The 20,767-nt window shown below is 39.5% G+C and overlaps 1 protein-coding gene across 1 annotated transcript in view; it reads left to right on the top strand.

Moving 5' to 3' along the window:
* Positions 1-4,616: 4,616 nt before the first annotated feature.
* ghrhra (growth hormone releasing hormone receptor a) overlaps positions 4,617-20,767 on the top strand; it is a 46,143-nt gene continuing 29,992 nt past the window's right edge. Inside the window, exons 1-2 of the mRNA XM_004542910.2 lie at positions 4,617-4,814; positions 5,587-5,695. Of these exons, the coding sequence (XP_004542967.1) occupies positions 4,707-4,814; positions 5,587-5,695 (217 nt within the window). The 5' untranslated portion in view covers positions 4,617-4,706. The remainder of the gene's footprint in view (positions 4,815-5,586; positions 5,696-20,767) is intronic.

The raw sequence follows: 20,767 nt of genomic DNA, 5'->3' as shown, positions 1-20,767 counted from the left end.
GCTGTATACTTCTTATGGATTTCCTACCATGAAGTATTTTGGCAGCAAAAGAGGGACCTGTGCAATATAAAGCAGGAGTTTTGCACAATAAAGCAGATCTGTGTTCACTTATGAAGTTAATTTGGAGCCAGCTCTTTGCAAAATCAAATAAATAAATCTCATATTTGCCATTTGTTCACATATTTAAACAAATAAAGATAAGATTGATTGTTTTGGTCTGAGGAGGATGTGACCTGGATGGTGGCAGTAGAAAAATAGATTTAAATGCTATTTTAAGGTCCAAACACACTTGAATTTCTTGAATTAGTGAATGTTGGTCTTTAAATTTGCAAAATAAAATGTCCTTTTGTTTGGATCCTAAAGTGGGAGACTGCTGCATATGGGTTTAAGATAAACAAATCCCCCCCACACCTGCATGAAAAAAGGGGACTGACTCCTCTGGTTATCAGACACTCAGCTGCTTTACGGCATCCTTGCAACATAAAGATTGGCCTCCGCAGAATTGAAACCAGTGATCAAACAGGCGATGTCCAGCCTTGTTGAAATGCATTGTTTGAAAAACAAGTAATTACCCACCAGGCAGCACAAAAACCTTTTGTCCCCAGTGTGTGAACAGGTAACGTGTTATAGGATCACCATTATGGGAAACCCGTGCCGAGGTGACGCCCTGATAACGTGTGACGTTTTTGCAGGGAGATTTGTTTTTCAGTTTCACACCTGGAGAAAGATGAAAACCTTCACGACGTCCCTCTGTTGTTTGATAGGAGCTCTGGTTGCAGTAAAATGTTCGATAGATTAATCACTCGGTCGCTCTGAAAAGCACTTCAAGGCTGAAACCTATATTCCTGTTCTTGGAAAGCTACTCTTTAGGGGAGGCTTTGGCTTTTTTAGCACTGCACTGCTCCACATTCACATCTGAAAACTGTATAGGGTGACCCCATTTTGAAAACCACCTTGAGCGTTCCAGTATAGACTGCATTGTTTAAAGGCATAAATACGGTAACACTTGAGTCCAGTCAGTGAATTTCTTGAAATCATTCTGGGTACTTTAACAGCTGTTCTTTCATTGCAGCCACATTTTGCAGTTCTTTACAGTAAATTGATACATTCATATTCTGCCAAATCATATATGTCACTCTTTCTAAACAGAACACAATCATGTAATGCATCAGCACTAACCTTGCATTCATTTATATACTCTTATTAAAAGAATCAAATCATAGATGATAATGAGCCTCTCAGTACTCTGCGTATTAACTTGCTTTTGTTCAAAGCCTGTTTTGATGCAGTTTAAATTGATAAAAAATATGTCTCGCTTTAAACAGGAAGAAAGTGTTGAGAATAGATTCCTTAATATACATCAGAGTTAAAGAGAATATAGTTTGGGATTGACTGTAATATTACAATATGGCCGTTAATGGGTGTAAGAAGGCCTGGAATGGGAACAAAGAACTGGGGTGCAGGGCAGGAGGACAATCAACCCCCATCCCCAGGCCAGGAAGCCAGAGTTACTGAGGGTGAGGGGCAGACAAAGGGCAAATGGACACTACCTTAAAAGGAGGTGGGGGTCAGGATGTCAGCACCCTTGGCCACTGTACTAGTGTATTTCCATTGTGGGGGTGTTTACTGCAGGGGAGGAGGAGACCAGAGGTTATAACTGTAACTGTTGTGTAAAGTTCTTTAGATCAGCCTTTAGCATAGGACTGCATAGGATGCAGTGTGCTGCTCTCCAGATGCATCTGTAAGAATAATGGGTAATAAAAGGATTGTGTAAAACAGGGAAACATCTCAGCGTAATCTCTACCAGGACCAAAAGAATGGCAGAGACCGGCGTTGTCTCAACAAAAGCAACTACAGAATGAGACTTACGGTGGTTTACCACTTAGGGTGATAGTGTTGACCTGTTGGTGTGAGAGGGAGATGAGCATTATTTTCTGAAGGAACATCTTTATTACACTTTTACTGTGCTTCTTTTTCCCCAACAAAGAACACCATAAATTCCTGCTCAGAGCAGCTCCGAGGCCAGATCTATCTTCCCACTTAGCCCCAGATTTACTATGTGGTCATTTCAAAACACAGCAAGCAACACAAGTGAAAACATTAACACACACTACCTTAGCAAATTGTCAGGTGAAATCTAACACTACTGCTGCCCCAGCCGGTTTCTTCATCCAAAAAGTCTGTATTCAAACCAGTGTGTGTGTCAACTTGGATTTTTTTTTGCTTATCTTTAACTCCAATGATTAGTCATGAACATTTTCAGTCTCCTCTACTTTGGAAAGTGATGACAGAGTTGTAATGAAAAACAAATTTTTTAATAACTTTTATTATAACAGGATTTTTGGGCAAAGATCATGTGAGTCATTTTGGGGGCACGGGGAACTTCCAGAGAGGAGAGCAGGTAAATACGGTTGCAGAAGATTATTTCGCCAAAAATGTTAACAAACGACTTGAATTTTGTTTTCTTTGTGATTGGCAGTTGGCTTCCAGAATGCCGTGCCAGAGGAGAGTGGGCAGGCAGGTGAGTTTGAAGGAGATAAAAGCAGCTTGGATTTGTAGAAAAATCCTTCCTCTGCAGATGAACAACATGAAAGTCTCGCAAGTGACTTGAGTCCAAGCTTGGTGCGAGAACGAGGTCAGGAAACAGAAGGTACACTCAAGAACTACTCGTGAGTTGAAATCCAAGTTACTGCTGCAAAGGTGACAACAACCAGGTGAAGAGTGAAGGATCTGGCCACCTGTCCAGGGTGTACCCCGCCTCTTGCACTAAGTGGGACAGGCTCCAGCTCGCCTATGACCCTGAATTGGACAAATAGAGGGAAATGGCTGGATGGACGATAGACAGGTATGGTGGCTGGATTGAGGGCAGGACACCAAGGCCTGACTGTACTCCACATGGTAGCAAACAAGATAGCAGGAGATGAGAGAGACAGGAAGTGAAAGGATGCTGGCCTGCTGGGACCATGATCAACAGCGACTGTGGCGCCAGATCAAAGAAGCAAGTTGAAACAGCTTAACAAGCTGATGGTTGTCTCTCACATCAGGCTAACTGTTAATTACTCATATTTAACAACTGCTGGCACACCTCTAGTAATTTCAGATATACTCAAATCAAACTGCTCATTGTTTAAAAAGATATTCAGCTCTCCAGCCTCAGGTAACTGCACAGTTATCACCATTTTCACAGCTTCCATAAGCTCTGATACCAGAGACTTTCTAAATATGGGAACTATGACTCTCTGGTCTCGTAGCGGGTGCTCACAAGTCCAGAATCAGTTGAACCCTATAGAGCTGTAACCTAAAAATGTAACACTGATGAGATTTAAAAAAATGTTTTATTGTATTTGATAGAATACAGGCAAAGTTCTGGTTTTTATTTTTACTTTTGTTTTTGACATTTTGCTTATTGCAATACCTCTCTGTAAGGATGGGGAATGCCACAGCTCCAAAGACCACTTTACTGCATTTGCCATTTAGATTTCACACATCAAAGAGCAGCAGCAGAGAATTTCTGCCAGCAGCCACCTGACAGCACTCATCAGGGACCACCCCAACCAGTTCCTTTCAGATTCATGTACAATTTTTTATGCTTTGCTTCCAATGTGCTTCTAAAGTCTGTTGTACTTATCATTTTAAAAGCTATGAGCGAGCATCTCCAGTTTTAAGTCGTTAACCAACCAGTCAGCGGACACAAGCAGAGCATCAGTGTTTTCTCCAAGAAAAATAAAAGGAGACTAATTCATTTTATTTTTAATTCTCATGTAGTCAGTAACATATTTGTCAAATTCCAGCTTTATTACATGAAGGAGCTTTACGTGAACACCCTCTGCGTAAATCACGGACTGGACTACCAATAAATAAACTGGCTCTGCAGTTTTATATAGCTCCAAATCAGAGTGCCAAAACCCCCATTTGTGTACCACTCTACTGTAAAAACATAAGTGCAGCATCTTTGTGTTCTTTCTTATGAACAATGCTAAACCCAACCCTTACCATGAAAGCAATTTAACAATATTTATTGCTAACCATCTTGAAAAAAAATAAATAAGGGGGGAGGGGGGGCAAATGCCCACACAAGCTGAAATGACATGGCACCTGTGCTAATATAAGAATACGTACGGTTACGTACTGTTTATTTTGATTAAAATGCATCATCATTTTTGTGTGAGCATTACAATTGTTATTAAAATATGTGACTAGTACATTTCTAAATGCTTGACACTTGCACTCCACCCCCTACACGTTGTTTAGTAGGTCATGATGTCTTCTGTTAATAATTAAATGGTTTGCCTATTAGCCTGTGTACAAATACAAGCTTTTTTTTTACACTTTTAGGCTGACTGTTAGCATCTTAGTCATAAATATTTACAAAATATAAAAATATGACTTGAAAATAGGCCATTGGCTGTTTCTTTGTCTTCTTCTTCTTTTTTAAAATTTATTATTTTTAATATCTCGTACCCCCACTCCCATGTCTCTGAATGGCGATATTCATTCATCTGCACACAGCAAGAGAGAGAGAGAGAGAGAGAGAGAGAGAGAGAGAGAAGCTTTCCTCTCCCTCAAGTTTCCAGCTGGCAGGGAGAAATAGGTTGACAGAGTACATGCTCGCACCGAGGCTATAAAGAAGAAGTCAGGCTTGAAGAGGCGGAAAAAAAGAACAAATAAACCTGGATTTGCGGTCTCATCGGCATCCGGTGAGGGATATGAAGAAGACAGATAAGAACATGGAAATGAACTGTAAGGGTTTGAAAGGACGACAGGGGAAATTTGTTGTCCTCATCTTTTATCTCCAGATGTTGTTCAGCCCCGTGGTGAGTGGCATTTTGATTCTTTTATTTATGCGCACTCGCCGCAGAATCTTCCTGTCTGCCAAGGTGCCGTTATCCATGAAGTGATTAAAAGCTGCTCAAAGTGAAACAAAGTCCCTTTGGTGTGAGCTTTTAACACGCAAAAACGCTTTTAATTAGAAAACGATCTTCTCAATTACGCCCTAATGACATCTTTACTTTAATACCCCTTTTCACATTGTCCTCTGCCTTCTTTCTCGCTCTCTCTCCGGGGCGTGCATCAGACCTGAACGGCAAATGTCCTCATTAAGCTGGAGGCGCTAATTAGCGACCGGCATCCATCAACCTGCGTCTTTATCAATCAAAGAGCAAATCAGCAGGGAAAACGTGTGTGTGTGTGTGTGTGTGTGTGTGTGTGTGTGTGTGTGGGGGGGGGGGGGGGATACAGAGATGTTGTCATACAGATCGGGGAATGAATTCGCAAAAACGGGACCTGTTCTTTAGTATGATTCAAATTCTGGCTCAAAATGTCAACTTGAATTAACTTGTAAACATCAGGGAAGTCACGCGTAAATGTCGTTTTTCTTTTCTAGAGTGCAGGCTCGTTATCTTCTCTAAAACTATGTCTGTTGTTGATGTTTGTTTAATAAACTGCATTTCACTTCCAAGTCGCTCCCCCCCCACAAATGCTGCACCGTTTGGCACCATAACTCCATCAGGCTCCGAGCGAAAGAAAGTCAGCTTGTTCACATGTGTCTGCTTTCCTGCAGATAACTTAGTTGGATCTTATTTTCAGGCCGAAGCAATTCATCCGGACTGCGCCATCATCTCCCAGCACCTGAGGGCTCGTGAGATATGTAGCCAGACGAGGAGGAGCGAGGCGCAAAACCAAACCGACCACAGCGGTGGGTTCGCGCGCGCGTGTGTGTGAGTGTGTGAGGCTTTCTGTTTCTGCAAACACGCAAACATTTCAAGAGATAAGCAAGAAACGTTGGCGCACTGGGAGAGGATTTTAATAGACTGGAATGTGGGCTGAACTAAAAAAAGGAGTTTTGAGATGGGCTGGGGAGTGAAAGGTACAACAAAACGCGTTTTTACGCTCACAGAGGAACACAGTGCAGGTTAAAGCTTCCGCTATTTGCAGTTTGGTTGGATGTCTTCTTCTTTGTGCTGTGATATTTGCGTCCTTGTGAGAGGCAATTTGCTTTCAACACGGAACACACACACACAAAAAAAAAGAAAGAAAGAAAATATGCTTGGTATAAACTGAATATGTACCAATCAAGTATTTTTCATTTGACCAGATTCCATTAAATTGAATATTTTACATCGTACTTACGTAACAAAATTACGTGGAAAGTTAGTGAGCATTTTTGAACATAAGCATATTTTTGAGTGAAATCTATCCAAGCACGGCATGCAGGATGCATATCATAAAGACCAAACATATAAAAAGAACCATACCGGTGAAAACATTTGGAGCTTTCATCAATGAGCAATGAGCAAGTAAACCACTTGAATTAACTGAAAATTATGTTTACATAAGACATTTAAATTTTCTATTTTTTTTAAACCTGCATTTCTTTTATAACAGATTAGAGTCACAGCTTTGACTGGTTTCCTTTCTTTAAATGACTCGTTTTGACAAACCAGTGACAGAAAATGTATCAGCGACCACCACAGCAACTATACAGTTTAACCTCTGAGGAGAGACCATGGTTTTGAAAAGATCAGCTGATTAACCCAATTTTACTTTTAACCTTATCAACCATCCATTTAAGCTTCTGTAGATGCTTTCTTTCTGACAACGATCACAGTAATAGGTGGTAAAAGTTCATATGTCTAATGGAATAGAAATAGCAACAGAAAGGACTGTACGCATTTAAAGTGACAAAACAGACAAAACAATATAGAATACGCCTCTGTGATTAAAATCAAATTATAATATAGGATAAAAAACACAATACATTTAAAATAGTGACAAATTAATTTACTTGTATTGTCTGTACAGCTTTCAGGTACATTTTGTGCTCCTTGCTCATTCTACTGCATTAGAATGCAAGAACATCTTTAGTTTTTACACCACCACTTAATATGATATTCCTACTTTTACTTATGTAAATGTTACTGTTTGTCATGTGATAGTATATTAAGAAGAAGTACATCATAGTAACATACCCATTAAAACTATAGTCTGTTTATTTGTAGTAGTTCAGCTGTGTTAAATTGAACTTTTTTTAAAAGGCTGAAAATGCCAGTAACACTGGAAAATTGTGTTGGTGCACTACTTTATCTCCATAATGACCTTTTTCTCACTCTTGTCACCTTTACTTCCTCCTGGTGAGGCCTCACCTGCTCATTCTTCCAATGTGACTCACTCATTATTATTATTTATTTATTTTTTAAAATGAATGAACTTCCATCTCCCCATGCACTTTAATGTCTCCATAGCAGACATTTCATCAGATACTACCCTAATACAACAACAACTTAAAAGTTCCCTTCTGTGAGAGTGATGAACTTTAACATTTCCAAACTAATTTGATCTTAATTAATAGTGAAGTGGCACAACACATCGGTGCAAAGTTGTCATCTGCTGCTCATTACTGAGACAAATGTCTTTTGATAAAATGTGTGTTTGTGCTCCATTTGCATAATAGCAACTGTGCAGATGACATGTGTTATCATGCAGAGATAGAACCCAAAGAGAAATGCAGATCACTCCTAGTGGTAAAGGGCCCAAACAGATGTTACATGAGCTGTACCAGTTTGAAATGTGATGCCATTAGCTACAAATTTGAAAGTGATGGTTTGATTCAATCTAATGCCTGTTAACACTTATTTGTATTGACAGTTTAATTTGTTGGTTGCAAAGAAGTGCTCTGTGCATCACAGTGTATCGCCTGAAGTCCTGCAGCAGTCTGAACCTATAATAGGGTCACTTGATCCACCCAAGTATAGGTTTCATCACATAGGAAAGTGTCTGTCTTCTAAATCCAAATTGGGAGCTGGTTGCACAGGAGATGGGCGTGATAGCTGAAGGTTCTGCCTCCCATTTTACTTTCAGAAACTCTAGAAATCACAAGTACGCCAACAATCTGAGAGTGAAGTGCTGTAGTGTCATAATGTGGTATGAGGTCTTTAAGATCTGATAGGGCCTGATTAGTTCAGACTCTGCATGTGAGGAAAAGCATTTGAAATTCAATTCTGGCTTTTACAGGGAGCCAATGAAGAAATATTAATATGGGAAAAACATAAGCAAAGTTGGTTGTGGCTCAGGCCTTAGAGCAGGCCATCTACTAATCCCTGGCTGCTCCAGTCTGCATGTCAGATATCACTGGGTAAGATGTCAAATTTCTCTACGATGCCCCGGCTTCATTCAGATATAGCTGAACATCGTCTGCATAGCAAGGAAAATATATGCAGTGTTTTCTAATAATATTGCCCTATGGAAGCATGTATGATGTAAAGGATACTGGTCCCGGCACAGATCGCTATGATATTTTGTCCAGAGTGCCCATTTACATGCTCTCATCTGTTTTAGTCTACATAGAAAGATAAGTCCTTCAAGTTTGCGGACCTTTAAAATCTTTAAAAAATACTGTTGATTACTATGGAATTTACATTTTAACAATACTCTAACTTTCTGTCCCATCATCAGGGGGAAAATGTATATTTGTCCAAACATCTGTAAAAGTAATAATATCTTCACAGTTAATAAATAAGAGCTTTCTAATGTACAGCTTGTCATTGTGAGTATGTTAGCATGCTGATGCAACAAGAGTATACTCAAAGGTTAATGGGGTAGGCAGGTGCACTTTTAATGCTGTTGGAAATGATAGGATCAAGGACCATGCCGTCATCTAAAATACAATACTTATGTAATTTCCGTTGCTGCGTTACTTTTATCTTCTGAAGCATCATCAATGTTTGAGGGTTCATTTTGTCCATGTTTTCGTCATTCTTCTCCCCTGTGGAGGTCCTTTGGAACATTGGGGGAAATCTGCTACACAGCAACCGATTTCTGTAATCATATTAAGTTTTTTGGGTTATGCAGCAATATAATGTATTATTTATTTGCATAAATGACACATTGAAAGAGAAAACAATTAAATACCCTCCTTTCTTTCTGGACACTTGCACAACAATCAGGTGATTTTGGTTCGTGTGAAGGGAGGAGGAAAATGGCAAAACATTTACATTTTTTGTGGAGTGGTGATATGAAGATTACTTTTATTTTTGTTGCACATAAGGACAAGAGGGGAATTTGTGACCAGGGTAAAACAAATACATTATACTGCTAATCCAGCATTGGCTATGTGCAAGCATCTGCACAGACAGCATGCTAAAACCAAGCCAGTTAAAGAAGCCAGAGTGATGTTAAGGCTGAGTGAATGCTTAACATCCAGCAGCATCTTCAACAGGTAACAAAGGCATCAAATGCACTGGAAAGAAGAGGAATGAAAGTCAGTAGAAGCAAGTGTGAGAGTGAGAGGGAGACAGGCGTAACAGTGAAACTGTAAGAAACAGAGGTAATAATGGTAGGTTAGTTTAAATACACAGGGTGGAGATTGTGCAGGCGGGGTGGAGTAAGGCGGAGTGATTTGTTAAAAAAGAAGGATATCAGCAAGAGTGTAAAAGGAAGGTTTACAAGATCGTCGTGGGGCTTGCTATGATTTGGAGATGTTGGCACTGACAAAAAGACAGGAAGCCAAGCTGAAGATGTTAAGGTTTTCATTCTGAATGACTAAAATGGACAGAATTAGAAATGTGTACATCTGAGGGACAGTGGACTGATTAAGATAGACAGGCAAGGCCAAGATGGTTTAAACATGCAGAGAGAAGAGATGGTGGATATACTGGACAAAGGATTTTAAGGATGGAGCTGCCAGAAAGGGAGTTAAAGAGGAAAACCACAGAGAAGTTTCATTGATGTAGTGAAGGAAAACGTGGAGGGTTGGTGTGACAGAAAAAGATGCTGGGGATAGGGTGAGATGGAGGCAGATTATCCACTGTGGCGACTCCTAAAGAGAGCAGTTGAAAGAAAAAGAAGATATCTTCAAATGCTGTAGCAAGGGCATCAAATATATGTCAGTCTTTTATGCATCTCTAAGTCAGCAGAACAAATCAAATCAAATCAAATCAAATCAAATCACTTTTTATTGTCACATCACATGTGCAGGCACACTGGCACAGCACATGCGAGTGAAATTCTTGTGTGCGAGCCCCACAAGCAACAGAGATGTACAAACACAACAACACAAACGAGCAAAATACAAGAATGGCCAACCTGAAACTAATAAATATATGTACAATATATAATAGTGTATGCATTTCTGGATGTGTATACTAAATATTTTCCTACGTGTGTGTGTGTGTGTGTGTGTGTGTACACATTTTTACAAATTAAATAGTAAAAAAAAAAATAAATAAATAAAAAAAATAAATAAAATAATAATAATAAAATATATAAAATATACAGAGTTGAATATGTGCAAAACAAGTGGCATTTATATACAGTGTGGAGTGCATAATGTTGAAGTTCCAGTAGTGAAGCTGAGGTGTCTATGACGTGTTCAGCAGTCTGATGGCCAGAGGATCTCTCAAAAGAATTCATTCAAGTGACACCAAGTTAGCTGCATCATCTGGCTGTCTAGCAGTCCTCATTAATTCCTTATTATTATCCTTATTATTTCTTTTTTCAAAGCTTGCCAGGCATTAAATGAGTTGCTTGTGAGATTGAAATGACAAATATGATTTTACCAAAAAACTATGTAAACAAATACACATGAGATCAATCCCTTTCTGTATTGATCCAGCCGCTGGATTGGAGTGACTGTAGCTCAGGAGGTACAGCAGGTCATCTACTGATTGCAAGGTTGGTGGTTAGATTCCTGGCTCCCCCAGTCTGCATGCCAAATACTAACCCCCACTTGCTCTCCGATGCATGAATGCGTATGAATGTATGTTAGTTAGGAAGCACTGACAAAGCATAGACAACAGTGCTTGTGTGTATGAGTGAATGTTGCGCTTTGAGTACTCCAGGAGAGTAGAAAAACGTTATATAAGAATCAGTCCATTTACCATTCCTTTCTCTCAGAAATGAACTGATTGTTTGCAACTGATGATGCTTTTACTGAATTTCAGTTTCAGAATACTTAACAATGAACCTTCTGCACATTTTGAATCTTTGATAAAAATATTGCTGAAGATGATCTAATATTGAACATATCAGTATAATTACAAAGTAAACACAGAAAACTCTGATGTGGGATTAGTAGGGATGGAAATTTAGTGATTCAAATGTCATTATCGACATCACTTACCGATTTGATTCTTTATTGATTCTGATTGATTCTTATGTACTGCAAGGAGAAATAACTACTCATTACTACTCATTACATTACATTTGCATTTCTCTGTAAAATGACCTGAAATGCATCATCTCCTAATTTAACAATTTGAACCATTTAACAATAAAAACCTAAAGTCTTCAAGTTGTCACACACAAATCCATATCCCATTGAATACACGGTGGCCAGAGTGATTCTACTTTTTGAAACATGAACAGGTAGAAATGCGGGCTACAGCCAAGCTTCAGTTTGCTACCTGCTGAAGTTTAGGGTCTGGCTGTTGGGCTGGGTTAGGCATTCACTTAGCTTTAACATTATTCTGGGTTACTGGCTAGCTTAGCATTAGCATGCTGTCTGTGCAGATGCTTACAAAGAGACAAAGTTGTGTTAGCAACATAATGCAGCTGTTATTGTCCTGGATGCAGTTTTCCGTTTAACATTTCGCTCTTGTTTTATAGTGCAATGAAATATAAATAAAATGTCCATATCCACGCTGCATCACCAATTCCCTCCCCCACACACTAAGTGAAATCAGCTGATTGTAGCACAAGTGCAGTTGGAACCAATGAACAGGATGAGCAGGCAAGCAGAATAACAATTCCAAGGAAATGAACTACTGGGAACCAGTTCTCTATAAGATTCCCATCCCCAGGAATTAGAACTTTTGCCACTGCCACGGCATCCTACTTACCCAACCACACTCAGACTTACGGCAAGCATTGTTATATGTCACCCAGAAAAAAAATGTGTGTTCAATCAATAGATTAATTTTCAAGTCGCTTTAAAAAGCAGTCTCATAACAATGAATACACTCATTGTCATGGTAAACTGTGTGGCTGGCAGGATGAAGGACCCAAATGCAGAACTTGTACACGTAAAAGTAAACTTAAAATGGCAGCTTTATTTGCTGGGAAAAATAATCAAACCCAAACTAAGAACTAAACACTGGGAAGCTAGAAAACTAAGACAAAGAGTAAACACACAGCAAAGAGGGCACAACGCAACAGACAGAGGAAAACACAGGGCTTCAATACACAAGAAGGTAATGAGGGAACGAAACACAGGAGGAGAGCACAGCTGGGAATAATCACACATAATGAGACAAACAGGAAGCAAAACTAAATATACTGCACATGGGATAAGGACTATCAAAATAAAACAGGAAGCATGACAAATATGTGAATGCAGACAAGACACTTTAACAGTATGACTGGGGGAATGAAAACAGAGACAGGACTAGAAACTGAGACATGGAGACATGAGTGACCAGGGGAACAGAGGGAACTAGAAACACTGAGACAAGAGTAACTAAACGTGGAACACAGGTAAGACACAGAAACCAACCGACCCAGGACCATGATACTCATGTTTTCTAAAATACCATATCTGGGGCCAAAGTACTTGTTCTTCATAAATATACTCCAGTATGTCCTGCTCTAGAAGTAGTAAGTCAAAAGTTTCTATTGCAAAATATGATCATGTGATCATAATCAACCATATGTGTACAGTCATCCAAAAAAGACAAAGACACAAACAAATAAACAAACCAAAAAACATCTGTTTGCACAATAAACATTAACATTAATAACACTGAGAAGTCAGTTCAATTCATGCTGTATAATAAATGAAGATGTTATCGAGTTGCTGCCTCAGTGCTGCTCGGGAAACGCTCATTTGTGTCCAAAGTTACTTCATACGTCACTGTTAATCCTAAATGGGGTGACATTCATGGCTAAGTGTATAATACTCTGGAGATGTCTGTTAATCAAAGCCTAAGAATAGATCCCTGCTCAGTGTGGGTTAAAACCCTTTGATCTGAAAGGAAATGTTTAAAATAAATCATCAACCTCTCGACATTTCAGTTAATTGTAAACTCTAGCAGTTTATAGAACTCCAGAAGCACTGGGGAATAAAACATTTCAGCTTCTGAGATGATTGTTTGCAATTCCCCCTGCAGTTGAACACAAAGATGTCAGAAACAGTATAAGTTTCCATAATTTGGGGTTTTGGCTGCACTCGCTCTGGCTTTTGTTACATGAATGAATGAGGACAAATGCAAAAATCCTTAACATAGATCACATAATTGTGCCTCTTTCATTGACACCTCTAATCTCAGGCTCAGTGTCTGTATGACTCAAGCTCAGAGATCTAAGTTTAAGCACTTCCAAGCGGGAACTCTCTTATGGGAATTATTATTGCACCACTTGAGAGACAGCAAAAGTTTAATTTGAAGTTGGAAGCAACACAACATGTATGAGGAACACAAAACAGCTTGAGGTAAACAACTTAATATAAAACTTGGTGCATATACACTTCAAAGGACCTGTTAAAAAGGCCTGTGGAAACAAATATGGAACAGAATGAAGAGTCTGCAGTCTTCTGACAGTCCTGTGAGAAACATGGACAGGACAGGATTGTAAGTTGTAAGCTGCAGCTAACGGCAGTGTCATGCTTAAAGTAACTTGTATAACACACTGTCAGAGCTTGCTGAAAATCAAAAGGTTTTCATACTGTTCCAAATGGCCACACTTAACGGCAGTGAAAAGTGAGCTGTCATAGAGAGTGACGATCCATTTATCCATCCTGGGTCTGCATTTAGGAAGTGCCCAGGAAGCATCCCAGTCAAATGCCTCCTTTGACCTTGAAGTACTAAAACTCTCCAACCCAGAGTAGGCAATCTACCCTTTTACAGCCGAAAAAAGGGTAGATTTTCTCACCCAGGAGCATGTTAAATATAAAGATTGTTTTTAATACTTAGATGAAAATCTTTGTGACTGTTTCTATTGTAGATCCAGCACAAAGTACTATATTTCCTCTACCAGGCTTTTGGCTGAGTCAGAACAAAGCGCAGAGCCCTGCACACTTCAGATTTCATCCTGCTACTTCTATCAGCATTCACATCATCACTAAACACTATGATCCAGCTCAATGCATACCCATGATATAATATCACATCCACATATTTGACATTAATGTTGGATGCTTCAGCTGTTTATGATCTTCTCCATACTTTTCTCTTCCCATTATTTTGTTAGAAGATTTTTTTTCAGATCCGTGCAGGCTCTTTCAGATAGTTTCTGTCAGAATCTAATCTGGCCCTCCTGGCCCTCTCTGTTTCTTTTTATAAAGGTGTCCCTTGATTGTACACTTGAGAGTGTTCTTGACTTGGTTAGAGGTTTTGAAGTTGTTTTTCTTAACCATGGAAATAAGCCATCATTCACTTTAGTTGTCTTCTTTGGTCTTTCGGGGCTTTTGAAGTTGTTGGGCTGGTCAGTGCATTAAATCCTTTCAAGAATGAACCAGATTGTTGATTTGGCCGCTCCTAAATTTGTTCCTGATTAGTTTATTTTGTTTTTTCAGTCTAATGGTCAATTGCACCAACATGTCTTTGGGCCTCCTATTTCAAAGCACACTGAAAATCTGTACAACACAAAGTCAACACTTCAGATATCATGTCTGCTTCATGAAATTCCACGAGGGAACAGGCACCATCTGGCCATGGAACTGCTTGTCAGTTAATTGTTGCACTTATTTTGAGCCTCTGAAAATGGGGGACTGTGTGTAAAAATGATTGAAATTCCTAAACAGTTAATGCAAAAATCTTTAAATCTGTTGAATTAAGTCCTGCAGTCTGCACTTCAACCACATGTTGGTTGTTTGGTTTCAAATCCATTGTGGTGGTTTACAGAGAAATTATGGAGCTAACTGTAAATGGTGAACCACTGACTTTTTAAGTAAAATGGATTAAAAAATTTTTTTACACTACATGGTCAAAAGTAGTGGGCAAACCTACACATTGCACCTACAGGAGCAATTCAGCCTTCAAAACCCATGAAATGAAACTCCCAGTGCACAGGTTTTGTCCTGATGTTAATACCAGCGGATGTTTGGAGCTCTGCAGTCGAGTCAGCAAAGCATTGGGGAGTTTTACTACTCTGCAGCTCAGCACTTGGCCAACCCAGCATTTACCTCTACTTGGTTTGTCACTTTTGCTTTTCTAAACATTTCCACTTTGCAATAATATCCCTTACAGTTAGTTGATTATAGAAAATCTAAGTCAGAGGTCATTTCACAATCTGGCTTTTCTATTCACTTTTCCTGTTACAGTACCACACTCAAATTGATAAGCTCTTTAGAATGTGGTAATGGGACGAAAAACACCAGAATTAGAAAATTAAGAGGTGTGGTCCAATACTTTTATCTGATATAGTGCGTTTATACCGAAACAATCCACATCTGTCACCTTAAGACAAAAGGTTGATTCTGTTCATCTGGACGTAGCGTTTTCAGTGGGAGAAACGTTTTGTCACTCATCCAAGTGACTTCTTCAGTCTTAGCCTGGGTTTCCCCAATCTTATAAACAGTACATTTGCACAATGACTGAAACTAGCACCAGTGAATGAACAATCGGCTGAGAGGTCAGTTTCTTGATCATTAACATGCAAATTGTTATGACCATTGATCAATGGCCATGAGTACCATTTACAAAGAGTTGTGGAATGCCTGCAATTACACCATTGTAAAATGGCGAAAGACGTACCCTTAGGCTTCCTGCTCAATTCCAAGGTGGTCTTTCTCTTTTAATCTAAGACACTTCATATTGCAAAACTATGCAAATTAGTGGTGTAGAAGTACAGAGTGGTTAAAAATAAAGTAAATTTGTACTTACATACATAAATATTTGAGTAGATTCATGCATTTCATTACTAAATTGCTATAATGTAGTATTGGCAGTGGGTGCACTTCAAAGCATCCACATCTGTTTTTTCCTGTGTATAGTAAGCCCACGTGCTGTCACTGTGTCAGGATATGCCAGTGTCCTAATTCACACTGTCATCGTGCACCAAGTCTTTAGAAAAGCAGCAATTTTAGCACATTTGGTTCCCATTTTGGCATCCTCTCACCTTTACAGCTTCATAGAGCTTCTATATGGAGCTTTCAATACGTGGTACAGGTACAACCAACGGCATACAGTGCACTCTAATATTAGATATGTCTGACTTTTAATGAATTTACCTGCCGCTTTATATTGTAGTAAGTTGATTTAAATTCAACCCTACAAGCTGCCAGATCATTTTTGCTCTGCACCTGAAATTCAATAATTAAATCAGGTCTCCCTTCAGCTATTCTCTTTTTGACTGTCAACAATGCTGCAGCTGAGAAAACAGATAGGACTCCGGTTTGGGTTTGTTCGTTCTTTGCCATGAAACTGAATTATTTTGTAACTGTTCTCTTTGTTCTGTAAGGATTAGACCTCTCTGATGACAATCCTCCCACATACAGTGTGCTTAAGAAGACGTTTCCCTCTCACCAGATTTAAATTTGAGGATCCAGTTTTGTCTATAATCAGTGAGAAATATCTGCAATCTTGGAGAATGCATTTTCCTAATCCTTGATGACAGTTTAGTCCTTGTATAAATCTTTTATTTCGAGCTTAACCCCAGCAGGTAGTTAACTGCAAGCTTGTACCCACTATGTAACCATTGTTTTTACTCAGAACTTTACTTTAATCGCCTTATCCACAGTAGATCTTACCCCCCTCACAACAAGATGCTCTTGACAGGGAGTGGTTTGAAAAGCATTGTTTCTCAGGCTGTGATTAATTCTGGCTTAGTGTGGATGGAAAGCCATGAGAGAGGAGAAGAGGCTCTTTTATAATTAGCTGGTTTAGCGGAGACATAACAAGCTTTTTTTTTTAATCTAATTTTTTTGCTGCACATATTTGTCTTTAATGAGATTAATTATGGTTATTTTGCTTTTAAGTATTACAAAAAGCATGCAAGCTTTATCCTGGAACTGTCACAGACAGCCAAAGGGATCCAAAAGAAGATTGTGGTACAGACGAGAACAGTTTATCACCAGGTTTGCGGTTTAATTACATTTAATTAGGGTTGCCCAGAGATTGTGGGTTGCAGAAGGTAAGTGTGAGTGAGTGATCAAAGGTATGCTGAATTAGCTGAGCATGAACTGGCTGAAAGAGGGAGTTGCAGGATGAGGTTAACTATGCAGCTCACTGAGCGGTGCAGAGCTGGGCAGGAAAGTTTTCATATGCCCTACTATATAGTTGTAGTGCAAAGGGAAAACAGCTGCCAAGGGCAAGGGGAGATGTACACAGGGCGCCAGTCCACCACAGAGGTGTTTCATATGTTCTAGTTCAAAATTAAGGACCGAGGTTTCCTCTCCTCTCACTGTTGACTAGGGCAGTGTCCACCATACCAACAAGCAGCTAGAAGTGGTGGCAGGGACTAACTTCTGTATAGATTAAATTAACTAAAGCAGAGGTGCAGAATTGCATCCAAAAATGTGGCTGTACAAGAAAAGTACGGATATCAGAATTATCCAGTGGACATCAAGTGTTCAGTGTCTGCATACAATTTTCAAGACAATCCATGCAGTAGGTTTTGAGTTATTTCATCCCAAAGAAAGACTGACACTTCTAGTCATAATGGAGCCAACAGATGAAGACATGAACTGTAAAACATGCATCGTCTGTGTGTTTGGTTGTGACCTGCTGTGTTAAAACAACCCCACAATTCATAGCGCCAACCCATGAGATACCAACTCATTGAACAAACACTGAGTGAGATGATAGATGATTTGAAGCATCCCTCCACATAATCCCCTTTGTCATTTCTGAATCCTCGACTTCAGGAACATCAGACCGAGTCAGCCTGACAGCCACACAGTCCAACCATCCAGGGGTCTCTGCGAATGCACCCCTGTTTCACTATCGCTTCCCAGGGTTACGACGGGTTGCGGATTATCTGATTAGATGAGTGCAGTTGGTTTTGTGGGACAGAAAAACATTATCATAATGGATTAGACATGGTGGCTTTATACAGATGAAGTGAGGCACAGAGAGAAAATGGGAATTTCACTCTGACAGAGTCACTGCTCTGTCTCACATAAATGTCAGCAGCCACTACACTGCTTAAAAATCACCTGCAGGGCTCATGACTGAGTGCTGAGCTGTTTAATCTACTATATAATGAAGATTATATCAGCCTTTATTTATATATATAGATATATATCTTTATATCTCTCTCTCTCTATATATATATATATATAGAGAGAGAGAGATCAAGGCTGCACTCCTTGATCTGAGTGCAGCCTTTGACACCATCTCTCATCCCATTCTTCTTAGCAGATTAGCTTCTATTGGTCTCTCTCATACTCCACTAGCCTGGTTTAAATCATACCTGTCTGACCGCACTCAGTTCATTCAATTAAAATCCTTCACTTCTCAGCCTTCTCCTCTATCTACTGGGGTGCCCCAGGGATCTGTCCTCGGGCCCCTTCTTTTCATCATTTACCTTCTTCCACTCGGACATATTTTTCGTAAATATAATATTCAGTTCCACTGCTATGCCGATGACACCCAGCTTTACCTCTCTACCAAACCCGATTCTACTCTTCCTCCACCCTCCCTTATCCTCTGCTTAGCTGAACTCAATTCCTGGTTCTCCTCCAACTTCCTTAAACTCAACAGCAATAAATCAGAACTTCTCCTGGTCGGCACTAAACGACTGCTATCCAGAATTAACAATTTCTCTCTCACCATCAATAACTCACTGGTCCCTATCTCTCCCTCTGTGAAAAGCTTGGGTGTCATTCTTGATAGCACATTATCCTTTAATTCACATATCAATAATGTCACACGTGCAGCATATTTCCAACTCCGTAATATCAATCGCCTCCGCCCTTTCCTCACTCCTCATGCCACTGCCATTCTCGTCCATAACCTTGTTATCTCTCGAATTGACTACTGTAACTCACTATTATTTGGCCTTACACAAAAATCTATTAACAAGCTCCAACGTGTCCAGAACCCTGCTGCCCGTATTATTACTAGAACTTCCTCTACCCACCACATCTCCCCAATCCTGAAGCAGCTTCACTGGCTCCCGGTTAAATTTCGCATCCATTTTAAAATAATCCTCTATACATTTAAGGCTATTCATTCTCTCTCTCCACCATACCTCTCCGATTTAGTACAGATGAACTTCCCATCCTGGTGCCTCAGATCCTCATCTTCTCTTTCTCTCTCTGTTCCTTCCGCTCGTCTGATTACAATGGGGGGGCAGGGCTTTTAGTTGCTCTGCCCCTCGACTTTGGAATTCCTTACCCCCCGACCTCAGAAATATTAGTTCATTCCCTCTTTTTAAGTCCACCCTCAAAACTCATCTGTTTAAAATTGGTTATGTTTAAACCTCTGTATGCTCTAACTTTTATCTATTATTCTTATTATTGTGTATATTTCCAGTTTCTGTGTTTTTATCTGTTGTACAGTGTCCTTGGGAGCTTTGAAAGGCGCTATTTTTAAATAAAATGTAATATATATATATATATATATATATATATATATATATATATATATATATATATATATATAGAGAGAGAGAGAGAGAGAGAGAGATATCTATATATATAAATAAATAAGGGCTGATGCAATAAAGGCTCTCAGCTACCCTATCTTCTGTTTGCAAACCAGCTCCTTCCTCCAGTGTCTGCTTTTGGGTCCACTCTAACAATCACACCGGCGCACCCCGCCATGACACTCTCAGCCTTCCTTTCTCTGTATCTTCATTCAAATTGGCAGACGTCCTGACAATGAACAGTAAGAGACAAAGGACTTAAATACACACATGAGGTGATCAGGGGAAGTGGAGACACATGAGAAAAACAGCTGACCAGGATAAACATAATGATGGACAGGAAATGTAAAGAGGAAGATTGAGAGGAAGGGAGGAAAATAGGTAAGGAACAAGATAGGGACAGAATAAATGGGGGTAGAAAGGCAGTGAGGAAGATAGGGAAGAAGACTGAGAGGGAAGTAGATGGAAGAAAATTAAGGGAAAGAGGATGGAGAGAGATAGGGTTGAACAGGGAGGGAGATAGGTAGGAAGACATCAAGTGAAGAACTGTAGAAAAAGATGACGGGGGGAAGGGAAGGAAAGAGGGGACAGGGAGGGAGGGAGATAAGAAGAAGCGAGAAAGGAAGGTTGAGAAGAATGAGAAAGCTAGGGGGTCAAGGATGAAGGAAATCTTTGTCCTTAAACGGCAATTTGTTGTACAGTCAGCAGAAATCACACAACCATCAAGCAAAATGCAATAAATATACACAATTCTTTTAAAAATGAGCAACATTAACATTAAGAACACAATGAGTAGATAAAGAAGAAGATGGAGGGAGTGAGGGATGAAGGGACATATGGAGGAGGACAGGGAGGAAGAAGGGGGGGAGATAAGGCAGGAGGGAGAAAAAGGATGTTGATAGTCTAGTCAACAGGATAATTTGTAATGCTTCTTTAATGAGCATAATAATTTTCAGTTCTGCTCTTGTAATAGGTAAAAATATGTTTCTATTGATACATAATAACCTTTAGAAACAAGCGATTGTTTCTGTACGTGTAGAAATCTCATTAGCTTCATCGGTTTCTCTACATACATCTTTGCTGCCCTTTGTCACTTTTACATAATTCAGTAGCTTTCTATCATACACTGGTTTCTTTTTTCTCAACTGTTCTCTGATGTAATCCCACAGGCTGCCTTACTGTTTCTGCCTGCTTGTTACCTGAAATCACAAAGGTGGGAAAAATAAGGAAAAGTTTACTTGGAGATAAA

The sequence above is a fragment of the Maylandia zebra genome, linkage group LG18 (genome assembly GCF_041146795.1).
Source record: "Maylandia zebra isolate NMK-2024a linkage group LG18, Mzebra_GT3a, whole genome shotgun sequence".
Taxonomy (NCBI): Eukaryota; Metazoa; Chordata; class Actinopteri; order Cichliformes; family Cichlidae; genus Maylandia; species Maylandia zebra.
Note: the sequence above shows the minus strand (reverse complement) of the source record. Positions and strands in the feature narration are given on the sequence as shown.